Raw genomic sequence first — 20,960 nt, 5'->3', positions numbered from 1 at the left:
CCCTGAGTATGTCAACAGTATTTTCTGCTAGTCCCAGGTGTGCTCTAGCTCATTAGCTCAGTATGACTTATTTAAAATCAAGTAGCATGAAAACTATTAAATGCAAACACATGGTATTGAGACAAATGTGTGTGTTAATTGCAGGAGTTGTCAAGCCAATCTGTTACTTTGCTAACTTTGTCTTGCTCTCCATCCAGCTGCCAATGCCCCCAGGCTCTTGGGTAAGGTGGTAACTATTTTATTTCAGTCCAGCCATGGAGTTTGCTATTACCTGGGAAGTAAAACGCCTCAGGCTGCAGGGCAGTAACTTGTCACCATCTCCCCTCCCAGAAAGAAGAGTCCCTAAGAAGACTGTGCAAGTCTTTAATACAGCACTAGCCAGACTCCTGTACCATGCTTGCTGTCTGCTGCTCTCTGCTTGAAGGCATTCATTGTGAGCTGTCATATGTGAAATCTGTGAAGGTTTATAACAGCAGCACAGAAACAAAGCCTTCTGCTGGGTAAAGTGACTGGAAAGCTGAGCAGCTTCTTGCACCTCAGCTGTACTGGCTGGCTTGTGCTTTGTGCAGGATCTTGCTGTTGTCCTGCCCGGAAGAACAAAACCAAACCTTTTGTTCCGCTGCTGGCTGTGTGCCAGGGCAATGGGCTTTGGTAATTGGAGCACAGTGGGCACAGTGAGAAAAGGCTGCTTTTCTTGCTGCTTTGGAAAGGTGGTGAACGACATTTAGGTATTTAATTAAAACCTAATGCAAATTTCAGTGATGAAAACAATACCCTAACCAGATGGGCAGTGAGTCTTTTCTAGAAGGCTGTATTTAAAATGTGGTCTTTTGAGTCTTGTGCTATTTGCCATGTCTGTTGTGTGCTGGGATGGAAGAAAGGCCATATTCCCACACTGGAAATGGGCAGCATCAGCAGATGGTCTCCTGGACCCACTGTGACACAGAAGTACAAACAACCAGACTTTACCTCCTGTGGCACGAGGGCTCTGAGCAAGGAGCACTGGCAACCAGACTCCCTGAGTGGCTGGCACAGCCAGCTGTGTGACTGCTGTCCTGCTCAGCAAGCACTGCTCCAGAGACAGGTCATGCAGGTAGATGCCCTCTCATTCTCTGTCTCTCTGAAACAAGTATCTCAACAACTCCCCCCACCATACATGTTACAGCTTCTTCTAAGTTTATTCCACAGAAAGGAGAAACGTGCTTCTGTCTGCTCTCATGATGCAGTCTTGTAGCACAAAATTTAGCTGGCAGCTGAAACTAAAGACAATGCAATAAATATAAGAATAAAATAGGTTTATTAGAGCTATTTTACATAAAGTAATCAAGAACAAACAACTTGAAGAACTATTTGTATACTATGGCAATATTCTTGCTGACTCAAAATTACTGAAATACAAAAGACGACATACAAAACAATGCATGCCTCATTTGACTCTGGTTTTATTGGAACCCATGAGGAATGTGACATCCTTGGACAGCCAAACAAGACAGACAGCACAGTGTGTGTGTATATATATGTATATATAACATGTACTGTACACATTTTACTGGTAACACATCTGCAGTTCACTCACACATATCAATTACTTGCTCTAATTCTATGAGAATTTTTCTGGGGTGAGGGCAGATCACCGAAGCTTTCAAGCTTTGCAGGGAGCTATGGGATAACCAGCAGGAATCCTACACTCCAGCATCTCGGGTAGAAACTGCTGTGTGCTGTGTTCTCACGCTGTGAGAGGGTGGCAGGCTGGGCGTGGAAAAGGCTGAACAAGCCCTGAGCTCTGGGGAGAGACCCAGCTCTGGGATTGTACACAGAATCACAGAGGAGTTTGGGTTGGAAAGGACCTTAAAGACCATTTAGCTCCAGCCCTCCTGCTATGGGCAGGGACATGTTCCACTAGACCAGGGCTCATGGCTCCATCCAGCCTGGCCTTGAACACTGCCAGCAATGAGGCATCCACAGCTTCTTTGGGCAGCAGTACACAACTGCTGTTGAGCACTGGGGAGTCCAAGCTCATCAGCTGAAAAATCGTATTTTTTCCTTTCAGCATTTAGCAAGCATGCCTCTCTGCTAGCAGCACAGAGGTTTAAACTGAGTGAAAAGAAGATGCTTTTTTTCCTTAAATCCCATTTTTCTTTGCAAAAGCTGATGGTTAGATAGCAATTGCTTTTAATTAACAAAGCAAGACACATTCTTTAATGAAAATACTCCCAGTGCATCAGGTGGAAAGAACACAGCTGGTCTCTGCTGGACGGTGAAGAACACGTTGGTTGGACCATCTTGGTCCCCACAGCAGTGGCAGCACTGAGAAGAGCAAGGTGGCATAGGCTTTCCCCCACACCTCAGCCAGGCTGCAGGGCCTTGGCTGCTCCAGTGCCCTGGCCCTGGGGTGCACTCAGCCCTGGCCAAGAGCCCAACTGCTGCAGGGAGGGCAAGGGCACCCCGCATCCAGTTTGGGGTCTCCCCACCTTGCAGTGTCTTCTGCACAACAATCAACTGGAGCTACTCTCTGGAGACCGAACACTTCTTATTTTCTGAGCAAGGACATCTACCCACTTTTTATATTATCACCGAAAGGGAAGAGAATGTTCTTCATCTTGTAGGCTTCTTCTATGCTTGAAAATTAACTAAGGATTTTGGTCCTTTTATAGAGGCAGAGATTCACAGACACAGGAGAAAGGAAGAAGACAACTGACCCAAATCCAGTGTTTAGAGATACATCCCATTGATGAGGTAATCGGACTCTTCAGATGTAATGGGTCGAGCTTTTTTAAGCTTCTGTTTCACTAAGCGCAGTCTGCAAGCAACCATAAGCAGCAGCAAAGCAGTGATTGCCAAGCCTAAGGCTAAGGGTAACACAGCACCTACAATGAGGTTAAGAGAAATTACATTTTATTTAACACAGTGAGAAGCTGGTAGAGAAAACCTGAAATTCTTCTTTAAAAATACAGCTAGACTATCACTTAGATGCTAGTAATTGGAACAATTCACGCTATGAAACTTAGCTTTAGTATCATGTTAGGGACAGTTCAGAGTATGTAAGTACAGGACTCAATTCTTAACCATTTCATCTGTACCTATAGCACCTGACTGGAAAACTGATGTAATTCAAAATGAATTCACATGGTTGGTCTTACCTGTTTCTGGGACTGGACGACCACCTCCAAGCAGATCTCTCTTTGGCACTATTATGCCATCTGCATTTTTATCATCTGTTCTTTTCCCTGAGGAACTGTTATCTGCACAAAATCAAGGAAGATAAATGAATACTGCAGTTCAGTGATTTAGGAAGTCTTATCCACAAGACACTAGAATCAAATAATGTGAAGCACTTATACCTACGGGGAAAAAAACAAACAAAAGAACAGTTTAAGAACTTCTGACTTCAACTGTACAACTTGAATTTTTGAAATAATGTGAAACCAAAACTAAAATAGAAATTCAGTTTTGCATCCCAAACCACAATGCATTTCAACCAAAAGCAAGGGCACTTTGACTGTGCTGTGATGTATTTGCTGGCAGCCTTCAGAACTGTGAGAGAGCCAGCAGAAACACACTATGCTACAAGATCTGTAGAATATGACTGTTAAATGTTGTAACTGGAATTACATATAGTGGTGGGTGTAAAGGAAGTGTTTAAGTCAATTAGCTTGGAACGTGCACTATGTCTAAGTCCTACCCACCACCATCAGCTCTGAAGAGCTACAGAAGGAGTCCCTGGCAGTGGCAGCAGCAAATGCACATGATTGCCAATTAAAGCTTAAATTGTTTCATTGGTACTGTAATGAGATCCATGCTAATGTCCCCACTCTATGGCAGAACACAGCCTCCTAGGCTGTGGCTTTATTGCCCTGCCATTTTGGCAATTTCACCAATTTCACCTGCAAGGAATGCTGTAGAAACAAGCTGTGACCTTCTCCTCGTTGGGCTCCTGATTTTGTCCTGGCATGTAAAGTGGGCTTGAAGAAATCCTAAATGTACTGGCCTTAAAATACCTGTATGGTACCAGAGCTGTGCAAGACCACTTGAATGTATCTGACACCAAAACTAGCAGCTGTTTTCTGCTTCTGTTTTTCCTGAATGAAATTAAATGAATATTTATCTTTGTTTTGGAAAGACCCAAAAGACATCAGCTCTTCTTAAGAGCTGCTCCAGCCTGCATCTAAATGCCTGCTTTAGACATGTTTCCCTGCCATTTAAGTAAAGCTAATACTTAAGTCAACTGCTTGTAAAGACATTTGGCAAATATGGAGAGAAGTTTAGTGGGAAATTTTTGGAAGGGTAGAGGAGTAGAATCCCTTCAGTAAAGCCACTAGGTTTTTGTTAGCACTTGTGGCTGTTCTTACATGACTGGAGAGACTATCAGAGTCCATGCTGCTCAACATCTTATCTGTTATCTCTACAACACAAAGAGCAATTTCCCCAAAGAAGTTTAGGAGCCTGGCATAAAGCATATTACATGGGTTTAATTTGGTTTGCACTTTCTCTTGATTTTCTAGTCTGTTCCGAGGAAATTCCAATTTACAGCCCTTTCCAATTCCCCTAAATTACAGATCTAGGTTACGGCTACTGCTGTCGGTGGCTCTGCAGTAAAAACATGACTAAGGTTTGGGCACTCAGTCAAATGTTGTAATCCCAGCCCTGAACAGCACTGCACAACAGCTGGCACGGGCAGCCTGGGAGAGGCAGAGCCCCTGTGCCAGGGGAATGCAGAGCTGTTATGGTGATTTATACACTCGGGTTGGTTGTGCTGGGGATTGCAAATCTTCAGGCTTCTCATGAATTCAACCCATCTGCATGACCCTGTTTGCTACTGGCTACTGCTGCTTAGAAACCAGCCCAGTGCTCACTCCAGAGTGCTGTGCTGCTACTGGGTGTTTTCTATATTCATCTGCAAGTGCAGCAGTGCCAGAATATGCAGCTGGGCTTAAGAACTTCCCAGGAGAAGGACACTGGGGCTATTTGGAGGCAGCCATGCAGAAATGCTGTGCTGGCATTTGCAGGAGATGCAGTCTGGGATACTTTACCATGGAGATATGTCAGCAGAGAGGGAGGAAGGACTCCTTCATTGACATCAAATGCCACTTCCTGGGAGCAAATTTGCTCCCAACTTTGAAAGAAAATGTTTGGCCTTTCAGCTTGGGCAAAAGTAAACCATGAATGTGTTGAAGAAGACTCAGTGCCCTGAGTGTCTGAGTGGGTTATCTCTAAGTTGGACGTGGTGGTCTCCCGGATTTGCCTTGCTGTGGAGGAATTCCACTGAAAAAGCAGGAGTGCAGAACAAGATTTACCCATTATCAACAATGAATGACTTTTGGGTTTTATTTTGGTTGATTGTGGTTTTTTTCTATTTACGGTGAAGAGATCCCCTGTTAGATCAGGCAGAAGTTTTAAACGATCCCTAACTTGGACTTGCGTATTTTCATACTTTAGTGTAAATCCTTAGAAAGTTTGTATAAAGTTAGAGCTAAACACGAAGGGTAAGGAAGGTTAAAGGAAATTTGGAACAGAGAAACTATTAAGAGAAAATGAATTCTGGAACAAAGTTCCCCTCGTACCACCCTTATAGGCAGAAAGCTCATATTCCTGCTACCAGGAACTATCTCACAGTCTGAAACATCACAACTTAGCCCAACTCCTTGGGAAGAAAGATAAATATGGCGATATTAGACAAGGACGTCTCTTTATTAGACATCTTTGTTGAATTCTCAGAGATGAAAGCTGTTTATGGAGAGATAAGCAGCAGAAGGGATGTGTCTTTACTGGTACTTTAGCCACCACTAAGAAAAAAACCAAATGTAAAAAAGAAAACAAAGCAACTCCCCAGTCCAAAACTTTTTGGGAAAAGCTTCTCTCCTTTAAAAATCAACTGAAAGCTCCTGTATCAATCATCAAGTCTAGCAGCCACGTAGAATATGCCACATACTGTCTCCAGCAGGTAACACCTCTTACTCTGCCTTGCAGTCACTGGATTTAAGAGTATCACATTTTCCTTCCTGGATTGTATTTCCATGATGATCTGAAACTGTCAGCTGAGAATTAAGACAAATGTAGTCCTGAATGGAGCACTTGCAAGTAAAAAGCTGGAACCTGTGCTGCCACTGTAAAGCCATATCACCTAATATGTATCTTTAGTAGACAGCTTTTCACCATATTGACGTTAAAACCACTAAAGCTTATTTTCAAAATTTATGTTAAATAGTATGTAAGAAGCTTGAATGTTTGCAATGTCAACTCCAGGCCAACAAGAACACGATTGCCTTGATCCAACAAAGACCTTTTCAGTGACTCAGAGGCAGAGGTTCCACTTTGGCACCAGCAGCACGAGACAGTCCCTCCCAGAACAGGATTTCTGCCAGTGGAATTGCTGAACTTTGGAGGTTGCTGGTATGATTGCTGCTCAGTGCTTACCTCCCCTCAAAAATGCATCTAGAAATTATTGCCCTCTTGGGCACATTTCCAGATGAGCTTTGTGGAGCTGCTCCAGCATTTGTGTGTCTCTCATTTTTGTACCACATAATTATTAGATTTGGTCTGTAACCTTCTTGAGATGGCAGTGATGGGGAGAAGTCTAATTAATGGATCTGGGTGGATTTTTAGGAATAGGTTAGATGCTTGTCTCCTCAACTCCATCAAGACTGTGGTGCTTGCCAGTGAGACAGGACTTGAGCCTCTCTGGACCTCTGTGAATCATTAATGCACAGCATGGCACTCCTATGAATTTTAGGTGTCTGCAGGAGAAGACAGCAGCTCAGAGCAGGTTTTGGCAGAGCAGTTTTTGGAAATTGCCCTTTGGGCCCATGTACCTAGCATGTACCTAGCACCCCCTCCTGTCCCACCCCATGCACCCTCATTGGAATTGATCTATAGGCAATTTTAAACCTCACTGAGCTGTTTGCTGCTCTTTTTGGTTACAAGTATTGGGCTCCTGGGTCAGTAAAGACTGGATCCTTCTATTCCACAAGGAAATTATTATGCATCTAAAATTAAATTTTGACTGAGCGTTGTCAAAAGAGTAATATTAAACCTGAAAGAATTAAAACAGCTTGAAATCTTGCCTGTTGAAAATTAGAAGACTACAACAGGTACTGGTAGTACACTAACCACTGAAGCCTCATCACACTTCTTTAGTTTTATAAGAATCTTTTTCTCTGCTTGTCTAGTGCTGTGCAAAAGGCTACCTCTTGAGTAAAACTGGTGCAAGTAAGTTACTGTGCAACTGGTAAAAACAGAAAATGATTATGCAAAAGTGCTTTTACATTGTACTTCCAACTATAACCCCTAATTATCAGTTGCTGAGGTTGGTTATCTCAGGTATGGTTTTACACCTGGATTCACAAGCCAAGTAGATTTTCAGACTGACTTAGCAGCTTACTTTCCACTGGAGCCTGCAAAGCCCTCTGGAAGTTTGATGCTTAATTTGGGTGGCCCCATATCAGGGGTCACTCAGGACTATGTGAGTGAGAAGGGTTTGAAGCAGACTTCAGAATTTTAGTCACTCCAATGAGGAGCACTGATGTCACCTATACTGCCAGAAAAGGGGAAAACATTTGAGACAGGATTTTGCTGTCAGTTCCTACATATTCACCGAGGCCATCAAATTCTTGAGAATATTGTTTTCACTCCTTTTGCAGAGTGTTTACAGAGTGTTCCCTTTGCAGAGTTTTCACTCCCCCAGCAATCCACAGATGAAGTACAAGCACCTGAAGAAACATCCAAGGTGCCAGCTAGGGCAGTGCCCTTTGCCAGAGTCGGCAGCAGAGGGCACTGAGCACTCCTGTATTGTGACTGGAAAATAAAGCTGGTTATAAATAGCTGTGTCTTGGGGCACATGAATCAGTACAAACCACGAAGAAATAAAAATAGGGGGTTTGTACTGATTTTAGGCTCTGTGCACACAGTTTTTCTTTCATATAATTGCCATTTCAGATCATTGTAATTCATCAGCATGAACCTTAGAAGACACATCAATTTCACTGCAGCTTCTGGAGCTTTACCAAGGCCAGGGCTGGGGACTCTGCCTGTAACATCACAGGATGACTCACTACAGGCTTGCAGCCACTATGCAGAACAATACTGGGGACCTGTACATGGACACCTGAGGTTACCGAAGCCTGGGACTTTTCTATAGTGATGAAAGACTTCTCCTGCCCTGGAGACAGAGTTCAGGGGAAGAAAAAAATGCCCATATTAGTAAAGATATTGATTTAGGGAAAAAAAAAAAAAAGAAGTAATAGCACCAGGAGAAAAGCAGTAACTCTCACCCAAGTTGAACAGTAGTTTATTATGTTCTCCTGAAGTACTCCCCAACAGATCTAAAGAGCCTTAATACATCAGCCTACACAGCTGAACCTGTGGCAGAATTTGTATTTAGTTCACTGCACATTTTGTTCCTTAGACTGTATTATTTTCCTAGCATTCCTACATTTTAACTTTCTTTTTGCACCTAGTAAAACCAGACTTGACAATAATAAATCAAAACCTACTAAATGCTTCATTATTACAGGTTTCTTTTGTATTTTTTTTACATTTGAATTTTTTCTCCTCTTAGCCAGGTACCAAAAGGCAAATTAAATTTAAGGTGCAAGACACTTTCTTTCTTTAAGGAGAATGATTTATTGGAACTGATTCAATTCTTACCTGGCACAAATCCACTAATTTGTTTCTTTGGTCCCTGAGAAAGCGAATGGTTAGACATGTCTGCATCCACTGAGAGAAGTGGTTGATTTCTGGCAGTGGCTTTCAGGGTGTTTTCTGCAGAGTTTTCCTCTGTGTTTTCCATCAGTCCTGCAGTCCTTTGCTGGGTAGTGCCAAGAGCTGCATGTGTCACTGTCTTCCGACCTGAGCTGACTGTTAACAGAAACAAAAATTTTTGTACAACTTTGAAAGGAATGGAAGTATTCTTAAGGAAGACTCTCCAATATGGGCCTTGAGGCAGAGTACCCAACTTCCTCAGGTTCACACATATGATGAAATGTGAGTCACAGATACCTAACAATAGCTCAAAAGAGTACACTCATGACTCCTACAGTGAACTCCAGCAACTAAAATATAATGAAAGAGTGGTTAGACATTTTGCCCATTCACCCTCTGATGGTTTTTGTTCACTTAGCTGGGCATGGGCACATGCTGAGGGATGACTAACAAAAGGAAGCAGGATGATGGTGAATCAACTGGCTCTCCTGCATGCTCACAACGTTTCACATTCTTGCAAGGTGTGTAACAGCACTGTGAAGGTTACCTCTGAGACAGCCTTTCAGAGAGAGACCAGGGTTCCAGAATCATCATGCAAGTGAAAAACTGATCTTTTAAATGCTGAACACAAAATCTGTCACTTAGGGACCTTTGACAGTTTTAATATGCTTTGAAGAAAATTTCTGAGCACCTGTTGTATGTAGATACTAAGCTTTCCCATGTTCTAATTCAAGTGAAAGGCTGGGAGCAAACTACTTGCTTACAAGGAGAGAGTCCATCGAAGTGGCATCATCCCTCTTTGGTCATTCAGGCTGTAGTTACTTTCATAATCTACCACTGTGGCCTGGCACACTTACGATTCTGGCAGAAAGTCTCGTCTGACCCATCAGGACACTGTCTCACACCATCACAGGCAAACGTGATGTCAATGCAGCAGCCATCATCGCAGATAAACTGGTAGCGAGAGCAAACCCCAACACAGGCTGTTGAGAAAAAAGTCCCAAATTACCAAAAGAGAAGTCCAAGCAGTAAATACTGAGTCAGTGACTAAAATCTGCAGCACTGAGGAAAAAGCAAAACCACGCTACGTCAAGAAGCACCATGGACAAGGTCAAAGAAAGTCCAGACTCAGCTGTGTGATGTCATATCAACACAGAAGCTAATAAAGGTAATAGCTGCTCCTGGCATGTTCATCATTAACCTGGTAATCTCTTTACTACAGGAATACTCAACCTGGAGGCTGATGCACCTTACAACTTGTGCAGCACCCTTACAGTGCTTTAAATTCTGCTGGCCTATGCTGAAAGATCTTCCCAGGCTTAAAAGATGCAGGACAGTCCTAAAAATAAATGAAATCTCTGTGGCTGTTACTGCATCCCTCCAACACGTAATTCCTACTACATATTCATTCTCTATTTCTGACAATATGTTGTTTTACACGAACACATATGGACTATATGGGATCTTTTATGACATGTTTTCTGCAACCTAATTAAAATACTTAAAGAATGCTCATCATTTATTGACATCACCAATCCAGTGACTTCAGTACAGCACAAACCAGAACAGGACTAAATCAAATTCTCACAGGTGACTTTCACCAGAAAGAACTGACTGCTGCCTAATATTTAGATTCCCCTGGAAATGGAGAGTATCCGTAGATACTCCCTTTTGCCCACTCAAAGCTTTCCTGAAACCCTTTCTGATCCTGTAATTATGAACCATGTACATCCTTGCTTTTGTCTCTCCAACAACAGTGTAGTTCATCACTTTGTAAAGCATCATCAAGTTCAGTGCTTAATTAGTGTCATAGGAGCAAATGGATTTGCATAAGGGAGTCACAGCCTTTGTTTGTGATCCTGCTGTGCACCAAACGCTGCACCACACTAATGGAAAGATGCCAGGAATATGGACTGTTAAAAGCCCCTAAAATCTGAAAATGCATCTCCTCAACTTCAGCACTAGTAATAGCACAGATCTTGCATGTATTAAGGCATCAGGAACTGGTTTAGCTGTATCAGTAGCACTTGAATTGCTAACATAGCTGGGGAATTAAAAAAAATTCAAAAGACAGCAAATCCCCTATGTACTCCATACAAAAGATACCCCAGATACCCACAGCAGCAAGTAAACAAACCAGCAAACCTCTCTGGCTGCTTAGCTGAATTAAACATTAATGAACACAACTCTATCATCCATTACTGGAACACAGGCATTATTAAGCAGATTTTTTGTAATACCAGCTAATTGCCACAGGGACTACCCTCTCACATAGAGATATTGTGCTGGTGCAGAGCAAGATTTTCACTGGTTGTGTTGAACATGGTTATAATGCTATTTAATTTTTACTTTGCTCCAGAGCAGCAGATCTGTGCTGGCACCTTGTTAATTACAATGTAAGTAGAATTTATTACATTTAAAAGCAGGACTGACAGCCACTGAAATCTAAATTACTTTCTACCTTTTATGGTTTTTACATGTTTCTGAAGCTCAGAGTTTAAAAATGATGGGTCAATTCCAGTTTCAGTCTCCCCAGTAGCATAAGGCTTCAATAACAACCATCAGACAGAAAAACTTAAATGCATGAAAACAAAAAACCATGCCAACTTTTAGACTACAGATGCAGGTCAGTATTATTATTAGTCTGCCTCAAAAACACTAGTAGGTAATTTTAACTGGGTCTTCCCTATAGCACAAGCCCTGTCATGTTGCCCACCAATCTGACAGTTACAATGCACCTGATACCTATGGCAGTATTTCACTTTTCCAACCCTGCATGTTTCTTAGCAATAGAAGGACAAATACTCAGTGCCTGAAAGTATTATTGCTCTAAGATACATGTGATGCTTGCTTGTTTCCTCACTTTGAAAGAGTTATTCAAAGCTGAAAGAGATGTCATTATGTAATGAACATGGGCAAAATAAAACACTGGAAATGGAGAATAACATTTTTGCCTCTATCAAGACCCTTGCTCTGCTGTGAATACCTTACCCTGGTGTCACAAAGGCAACAGCTCCAGTCATTTTCTCACCTGCTGCAGAATGAACCATTGGCAGAACGGTTACAGTGACGTTGTCAGAGCTCCGCTGTCCTGCAGTGTCTGTCACAGTCAGCTGGAAAATATACCCTCCTTCCTGAATGTGGGACAGCTTCAGTGTTCCTGGTTGGGGTACCTGAGTAAAGACACACAGTAAAAAAAACCTTATTGGTACAAAGGATCCACCCATAACCTTCTAGGAGTAAGGAGCTTATCATGCAGATTAAATACTTCTCTGAAGTTTGGCCAGTCTAGTCAAGCATGTATTTCAGCATGTAATATTTGATCTCTTCTTTACATCCATTTATAAAAAAATCCACACGTAACATTTAGGTATTGTTTTTCATGGTACACTCAGTTACCTGGAGGTGTGGATCTCAGCACTGGAGAACAAATGGACTCACACATTTAACTCAACTTTTGAGTAATTAGAAATGTAATTTTAGAGGATAAGCAGTAAAATACTGGCTTTTGCTCTCTATCAAGTTAGAGTGTAGACAATATACTATTGATATAGATATAGTATGGATCCACAGAAATTACTTTTCATGCCTGAAAGAGAACAGGAATTTTTGATTAATATGATAAGAGAGTCCTAGACCTACCAATTTAGCGGAGTGTATTGATACACACATTTTTTCTCTCAGTGAGAAAATTTCCTAGCTGAAATTTCTTTCCTTTTCTATTTACATGAATGCACTCAGTTATCTGCAATCATACAGTTGATTACCTCCTGATGGAGTGTATGACCCCTTAGAATTTTATTCTTTAGTGTATTAAAGAAATTATTATGCTCTAAAAAACACCTGCTGTTGTTCACTATGACTGCTGGGAGAGCAAATGTGGTATTTAAAACTCATGAGTCATGGAGTCCAAGTCTCTTCCCAGTGCAGAGCCAGAGAAATTTCATTGACTTCCCAATATGCCACCACTTCTCCTGGTGACCTCTGTGATTTCCTTTTCATCTTCATCCTGCCCTGAAGAATGCTTGCCTGTATCTGCTTTCACAGAAACTTCGGCTCAAAATAGACAGTAAATTTCCAGATAACCAGCATTTTAAAAAATCCCAACCCGTTATTGTCTGTAAGTGTCCAGGAGCTGTGCAGCTACAGTGTGGAGGTAGCAACGAGAAGCAAATTATCTAAAAAGCAATAATCAGTCACAACAGAAAAAAAATGGCTTCTTTCCACAATATGATAAGATCTCTGTATAGCAGTCCTTCCCCCTTCTCTGCCATCTATTTATTCTTTGGTACATAAGAACAATGCAACAGCTGCCTTTTATCTTATTAAAACACACTCCCATTCTCCCTTGTAGCTATGGATTCATACATTATTCTCAAACAATAAATGACATGAAATCCAGTAACTTCAGGGCAGTAACCAAAGCACTAAAGACATCAACTGAAGAATGCATAAAAAAAAATCACAGTTATTAACTCAACACTAAAATTTAAATTATCATGGCTAATCACAAGGGTACATATCTGTAGGAGAAATCCCTGCTCATTTGAACACAATGGAAAAGTATCTATTTAAGCATAAATGTGTGTCAAATTCATTTTCTGTTAACAAATACAAAGAAGCCACCAAGGTTAATGTGAATTTTGCAAGTTTAAATGGATCTAAGACTAGTTTCTATTTTATGGAGTGACTTTGAGTAATATTAAAAATATAAACTTTAATTTTTAAAATTAAATTTCAATTTTTGTCTTACTCTATGTTACTAAATCACAGATTAATTTAAGAAGTATTTCATTACTCTTTAAAGAAAATCATGCTGAAAGGTATCACATTAGCAAGTCTTTGATAATATAGTGTTCATTTTATCTAGATGGTATCTAGCAAGTATTCTTAGAGCTTCATTTTGGTTCACACTCTCTCACCTTTACATATCCTTCCTGCTCTAGGCAGAGTTCCCAGTGTGCCCCAGATATTGTGGGCTGTGAACAGACTATGAGCAGAGTCTGTGGATTTGAGAACTTTTTCTTTGCTTTTCTGCTGATCCTAGAGCATTCACAAAGCAGGCTAATATGAAGAATCCCTCTCTTGATGGTTAATTTTGAATTGAAACAAAAGGGCAGCAGAAAATGTATGGCTAAAATATCTCATAGGGTCTACATCACACCTTTCTTTTTATCTTCTCCATATGCACTGACAGGAAACTGTTGGTGGAAATATCTTATTGTTTTTAGCAACTGAATTACTGAGGGGTCTCCAACTGGGGTGACAGAAGCTGAAAACCAAGTGCAGTGAGTACAAACAAAGCAGAGCTCAAATACAGTAGAGTATTATCATCTACTTGTTTGCTGCTAGCTGTGCCATGCTACCCAGGACAGAGATTAACTGTGTAAGCCACTAGAAATAATCACTGGAACAAACTCCACAGAGACATGGCAAAGTCTCCTTCACTGGAGGTCTTCAAGATGTGATTGGACAGAGAAGATAATCTCATTGAGGCTCCTTGTTCCACAAACAGTTGGATGGACCAGATGATTTTTAGAGCTGCCTTCCAACCTGGGCTGCTTTACATTTCTCTGAAATAAATGCTTGAATTGTACAGGCATCTCAATTTTGGTGCCTGGTAGACAGATTTGAACATATGTAATATTTTTAGCTGTACACTATAAACTTGAACACAACAATCCAAAAGGCCACGTGTGGGACTGCACATGTACCTGCATTTCAACCGATGAGTCGCCCTGCAGCAGTGTCCACTCGTAGTGCACAATTCCATGGTCATCGGAACTTTCTCGGCCGTCCAAAAGCACCCAGTCCACAGGTGACTGCAGCACAATGTCTTGTCCTGCCTTACACTGTGGAGGCTCATCATACTCTTCTTCTTCAATAAACAAAGAGAAGATCAGTTATTTATCAGGAGAGGCTGAGTAATTATTTATATGAAACACACTTTTTACATGGTTAAGGCATTGTTTCACCAGCACGCAACTTCCTGAAAGAGGGACATGTTCATTAGTGCACCTTTTGTTCAATTTTAGTTAATTGTCCTATAATTGATGTCTTCAGGAATTAGCTGCTACCCTAGAAGCACATGGCATAGAAGACCTCTCTAGGTACCGGGATATTTCAGCAATATAAAAAACAGGATTGTTAGCATCAGTGTACTTTTTTAATCTGAACTAAGGAAAGTAGGTTTAAACATGACTTACATAGGGATGGCAGTTACAGCACCTTTTTTATACCTTTTATAGTACTCTGCATAATTGAATAGGCTTCTTGTCTCTATTTATAATACATCATTACAGGAATGAAAGACTTATTTGGCATAAGCTGGCACACTGATAAAGCGGTGTACATGAAGGTTGAAAATCATCAGAAACGACCACCAAATTTTAATGCCTCATTTAAGATATTCAAAGCTTGATTTTCAGAATATTTAGGATTTTTAGCATTTTGCTGCATTCAAAGTACAGCCCTTATTGATTAAAATTGTGAGTACTAAGTACTTTTGCCAATCAAACTGCAAGTTTTCAGGTTAAACTAACAAAAGTCATGATCTGTTAAGTGACAGCCTGTCAGAAGTAGTTGAAGTCATTTGTTCTATAACCTTCATGCAGTGCAGGGAAGAGAAAGGGATAAAATCTGGTTCTGTAAGTCAGTATTTGACAACTTTAGCCACAAGATTGTATCTTTCTGCAGTTCCCCACTCAAGTTTCACTCCTCCTCTGGTCACCCTGAAGTGCCAGGGTGCTCTCTGCTCTCCAACCTCTGCAAAGCATACTCTGTAAAGGATGTTAATGTTATGCTCAGAAATGCAATTAAGGAAGACAAGGTTGTAACTTCACTGGGTGTGGGCAGAGCTGTACAAGGAAAGGTGCTTTCCCATCAGTGTAGGGAATCTTCTTTTCATGTGCTCTTCAACAGTATCAAGAACTTGCTCGAAGTTATGAAGCTCATGGGAGCAGTGGGACAATTGTTTATCTCTGACTGAACAGTAAAAGTCTTATTTCTTGTTTTTGTCAGTAGTTGGTAAGGCATGGAAAATTTCAAGGGAAATGCCTAAATTTAGGATAGCATAAAAAACAACTGAAAACAGGGTCTAATATTAGAAAGTATGAAACAGTTCTTGCTCATCCAGTTGGCACAGGAAGATTTGCCTAATTTGTGTACACTCGCTTCTCAAACACAACTTTGGTTAAAAAGAAACAACCAGGTGCAAAAACCCCTCCCAAACTCATTGTTAATGAACACCATCATTATGGTGATAGGGCAAATTTTATTTGGTATAAATGAGTTATGTACAGTCTTCACACAATTATTTATTTTACAAATAACTGTCAAAAAGAGACTGACCTGGGTCTCAAACAGCACAGCCCAGTCTTCTACCTTGGAAAGGTTTCAGGTCACCTGTCTGATTTTAATGCCTTGATCAATGCCCTGCTGGGGCAGAGACAAGCCCCACTTCCCCTAAGCAATAAGGATACTCTCTTCCTGGACCAACTTTATACTCTAGCAGCATGAGTTGCAAAAGAAGGACCACTTCACATTGAGTCAGTCACAAAAATTCATGCCAGCCCTTTGTTCATGATGAGTGAGGGACCACACAGACCTCTGGTCCCAAAGGGTGGAGGCACCACCCTTTGCTTGTAAGCCATCAGATCACCTTCAGAAAGGCAAATCCATGGCAGAAAGGAAAATTTGGCCTGATGGAGACACATGGCATGGGAGGAGACAGCTTATTGAGCTGATGATTCTTTTTCCACAGCAAAGCTTTAAGCAATGGAATACAGGGTTCTTACCAAGTGAAAAACCTCCAAATCTGGGGAATGAGAAGTCAGCATAAAACACCCAAGGAGGCACAGTCAGGAGCCACTTACACCCACCACTCACCGGAGTAAAGCACTATCAGCCACAGGTCAGCAGAAAAATCAAGCTCAGAAGGCATCTCTCAGCTTCTGTTTTTAACTTGCATTTAGGTTGAATGTAAATAAGCAGTATGGAGCTGATATACCAGGTCAACACTCTGAGATGTTGGAGCTGGCTCCTTTCTGAGAAAAGGAGTGCATTGCCTTTCTCTTTGTTGGGGGACACAATAGGCTTTTTAAAATTCTGCTTTTTATTTATTCTGCTTCCTCCATTGTTTATACAGACTTGTCCTGCCAATAATGAAGCTTCCAGCTAGTTATCTGAATGAAGGCTTTGTTATAAAAGGTTATTTCACTGCCAGCTCCTGAATGTGTTGGGTATTAGTTTACCTTGATGTTGGATCCTCCCATTGCTCATCACTAGTGATCTTAAAGATCACTGTATCCTAATGATCAAAAATATTTTGGAATTATGAGTACCACATCTATGGGTAAATATATTGTATTAGCAGACAGAAAACAGCAGAAGACTCAACACCAAAGTACTCTGAAAGGAAAAAAAGTAACAGCTAAAATGTGATCCCCTCACAGAAGAAAATCTTGAAATCAAAAGTTCTTTCCTAAGCTTCCTAAACTCATTCATGGGGTGATAGAAAGCAAAAGAGAAGTGCCTTCATCATCCTGTTGTCCATATGATTTTTTCAATGTAATTCAAGAATGCAGTGGTAACAAAATATCAGAGCAAAACAATTCAACCTTAATTTTATCTCTCCTAGTCTATGTCACAGCTGACAGATGTTTGAATAAAAGTTCATTCTCCTTTGCAGCTTTGCTTCAGCTCCAGTGTAATTGCATTAAGAAATCATAATCCCTTGTTTCCAGTACCACCATCACCCACAAGGCAGACTTTTAAATAAAACCAACAGGACACAGAGCAATTTGCAGGCTAGGAATTGAAATTGTCTTGCAAGCCTAGTGCTGATAGTCACAAAAGCTGCCAAAGTGGCAAAGCATTTAACAACTCCAGAATTCATGAACTCAAGGAATTCAAGAAATTCAAGATTTCTAATAGGTAGAGTATCATTTGTACAACAGCATTGTTTATATTGTGCCATAACTGCACCCTATGTTAGTCCCAGGTTTTAACAGAATTAAGGCAGTTCAATCTGTAACCTAATTCTGCGTGACTTTGGTGTAAAATCTCATCTTAAGCCTTCCACCATGCAAGCGCATACAGGCTTATGAAACACAGTTACCCTTAAGTTGCTACAAAAATAATGCTGTGGAACTAATACTTCTCCTATTGAAAATGTCAAAGTCATACCTTGGGTTTTTCTGGTACCTTAAGCTTGCCTCATCTCTATTGCCATAAGATTCCCCCTATAGCTCTCCAATTTACCTGCCCATGCCCTTTGCAAAAAATATTTAGGCATCATAATGCCTCTACACAAATTGAACCCCTGCTCTCTCGTATTTCCAGGGGATTCCCATTGACATCCTCATGAAATATGCAGGACTGGATGAACATGAAGCATGAGGTCTTCCCTGACAAGGGAGCAGTAAAAGCAGGCACATCTGGGCACAGTTTTCATCCACACCAACACCAGGTCTTCTTCCTGTTGCATGCAGTGACTAATTTACTTCAGATGAGATCTATCGCTGGCTAAGATGCAGATGACATTTAGGAAAGTATTGTCCACAGAGGTAATGAAATTAAGTCAAAATTAGCTAAGACAAGACTGTTTACCAACAGGAGGTTGGGGGAGGCAAGTAAATTCTTTGAATCAGGTGCTAGGAAACAGACTCCAAATTTAGAAATACAGATTTATTTTCATCTACAGCTGCTTGCTCTGGATTTATGTTGTTCTTAAATATGCTTTAGATTTGAACAAAGTGCTGCTTTTGATGTGGCCTAATTTCCAGAGAATGTCCATGCTGCCTCTGGACTACTGGTGATGTATCCCTGTCTTGTTTAGTCTAGCTCTCAAATTCTTAAGCTGGAAAAATCTTGAATAAAGTGAGAAAGAAGCTGTCTTACACAATAACATTTGGACTGTACACCCAGTAAGAAGGGCATGTGCTTGCTCTCAGGTTGTGCACCAGGTTCTGGCATAGCTGGGACCAGCACTTCATGCTTTCCAAGGTCCCCAACGAGCACAGCCCCCGAAAAGCCAGGACTTCTCTGGAAGTGTGGGGCTGGTGAACCTGCACATCCCACTGTCTGGCTCCCAGCCACCAGACGGCTGGCATAATGCCCCCTGAGAGCTCTGCAGGGGCAGACGGGTTGAGGGATGGGTTTCCCCAAGCCCAAACACCCCCAAAGTCCTCACACCCTTACAGAATTGCTCAGTCAGAAGGGCCCTCAGTGGGTCATCTGGTTCATCCTCCCTGCTCAAGAAAGGCTGTCACAGAGCACATGGACCAGGATTGCATCCAGATGGTTCTTGAATATCTCCAGTGAGGAAGAATCAACAGTCTCTTTAGGCAATCTGTGCCAGTGCATGGTTACCCGCACAGTTAAAAAGCCCTTCCTCATATTCAGGCGGAATTTCCCGTGCATCAGCTTCTGCCCGTTGCCTCTTGTCCTATTGCTCGGCACTACCAGGAAGAGTGTGGAAACATCCCCTTGGCACCCCCTCTCCCCTTCAGGTATTTATACTCGTCGGTAAGGTTCCCTCGGGCACAGCCAGGCCGCCTCTCCCGGACCAGAGAGCCCCGCTGAACGGCCCAACGCTGGGGGCAGCCCGGCTCTCCTGGCCCCGTGCTGCCCTCGCCGACGCCTCCCGGCCCGGTTGCGGGCTGCCGGCGCTGGGAATGCCGCACGGACGGCGCGCTCCCCGCCGGCGGCACTCCGCGGCCCTGCCGCCCCCGCGCCGAGCGCAGCCCGCCGCCATCTCCCCGCCGCCTTCCCCCCGCGCAAGCCGCTTACCCGTGGGCGGCGGGGCCACGCCGGCGGTCCGGCGGCTGTAGGAGCTGTAGCCGCGGTGCGGGGCGAAGCGGCACACGGGGCGGCCGCGGTGCGTGCAGTCGAAGAGGTAGCAGCCCGGCTCGGCCGCCGTGCCCCGCGGGCGGGAGGGCCCCTGCACCACGGCTAGCGTGCAGCGCGGCTCGGCGCAGCAGGCGTCCAGGCACTGCCGCCAGCCCGACACGGCGGCGGGCGCCCGCAGGAAGGTGGCGCCGGCCGCGATGGAGTCCTTAGTGCGGATGATGGAGTCGGGCCTGGCGGAGAAGCCGCCGCTTCCGCCGCACCGCTCCCCGCCGCCCCCTCCGCCGCTCGCCGTCGCCGGCGGTCCCGGCTCCTCCTGCTGCAGCTGCCGGCGGAACTCCTCCAGCAGCGTCTCCACGCCCGAGATCTGCGAGCGCAGGTCGGGCAGCGGCGCCGCGCAGCGCCCGCCCGGCAGCACGGCCCGCCCGGCGAGCGCCGCCAGCAGCAGCAGCACCAGCGCCGCCATGGCCCCGGGCGGCGGCGGCGGCGGGAGAGGCTCCCCCCGGGGCACCCCAGCGAGCGCGGCGCGGGGAGGCGCCGGCCCCGCCCGGCTGCACCAGGCGGAGCGGCCGCGCTCAGCACCCGCCGCCCGAACAGCTCCGGCGGGCCCCGCCCCGGGACCGCCCCGCTGAGGGACTGCCGCCGGGAGCCGCGGTGATAGGAGAACGGGTAAGGGGGTCACACGGAGAGAGGGGAATTTTAGGCTGTGCATTGGAAAGAAATTCTTTACTGTGAGGGTGATGAGACACTGAAAAAGGTTGCCCAGAGAAGCTGCGGATGGCCCATCCCTGGAAATGTTCAAGGCCAGATTGGATACGGCCTTGCACAGCCTGGTCTAGTCGAAGGTGTCCCTGCCCATGGGATTAGATGATCTTTAAGGTCCCTTCCATTCTGTGGAAGCCCTTAACATTCTGTGATTCTACAATTCTATCCGTCCACATGGTGAAATGACACCTGCAAATAATCGGGGTTGGGCAGGGCTCAATGAAACTTCTGGCAGTTCTGTGAACCTGTGGAAACAAGCAAGCATGCAAACAAACAAACTAACCAACCAAAAGGAAATTGTGGAGGACTCCATCCCAGGCATGGCATTTCTGTTCAGAGATTAAAAACTGAAAAAAAAAAAAAAGCTCAGTAGTCAATAACGTAATGCACAAAGCTGTGACCTCTTGACTTTTAGCAAAAAAAAAACCTGGATGGGATCTTAACCACCCAAAACAGTGGTGAAGAACTCCCTGTGCAAGATTTTGAAGTCTTTGCTGAATGAGTTTCAGAGAAATGTCTCCAATTAAATTAATCAGTTTTACATCTGTCACAACTTCTGTTTTATCATGAAATTAAGGCTGATCCTGCCTCACAGATTAATAACAGTATTATCCCTGAAAATCAGCAATCCTCCAAAACAGCTGCTTTGT

At 43.3% G+C, this 20,960-nt stretch overlaps 1 protein-coding gene across 2 annotated transcripts; it reads right to left on the bottom strand.

Moving 5' to 3' along the window:
• Positions 1-1,280: 1,280 nt before the first annotated feature.
• LRP11 (LDL receptor related protein 11) lies at positions 1,281-20,126 on the bottom strand. Of its 2 annotated transcripts, none has more exons than XM_085055854.1 (7): positions 19,489-20,126; positions 14,412-14,575; positions 11,729-11,870; positions 9,555-9,680; positions 8,644-8,853; positions 3,141-3,242; positions 1,281-2,867 (listed from the first exon to the last, which is right to left on the bottom strand). In XM_085055854.1, the coding sequence occupies exons 1-7, from the start codon at positions 20,009-20,011 to the stop codon at positions 2,713-2,715; spliced, it is 1,422 nt and encodes a 473-aa protein (XP_084911980.1). In that variant the 5' UTR covers positions 20,012-20,126; the 3' UTR covers positions 1,281-2,712. The 2 variants fall into 2 exon arrangements, with proteins under 2 accessions (XP_084911980.1, XP_084911979.1); XM_085055853.1 differs by having other exon boundaries at positions 14,412-14,572; positions 19,489-20,048.
• Between the last annotated feature and the right edge of the window lie 834 nt (positions 20,127-20,960).

The sequence above is a fragment of the Lichenostomus cassidix genome, chromosome 3 (assembly GCF_008360975.1).
Source record: "Lichenostomus cassidix isolate B80296 chromosome 3, HeHo_3.0, whole genome shotgun sequence".
Classification (NCBI taxonomy): domain Eukaryota; kingdom Metazoa; phylum Chordata; class Aves; order Passeriformes; family Meliphagidae; genus Lichenostomus; species Lichenostomus cassidix.
This window is presented reverse-complemented; position numbering and strand designations above follow the sequence as displayed.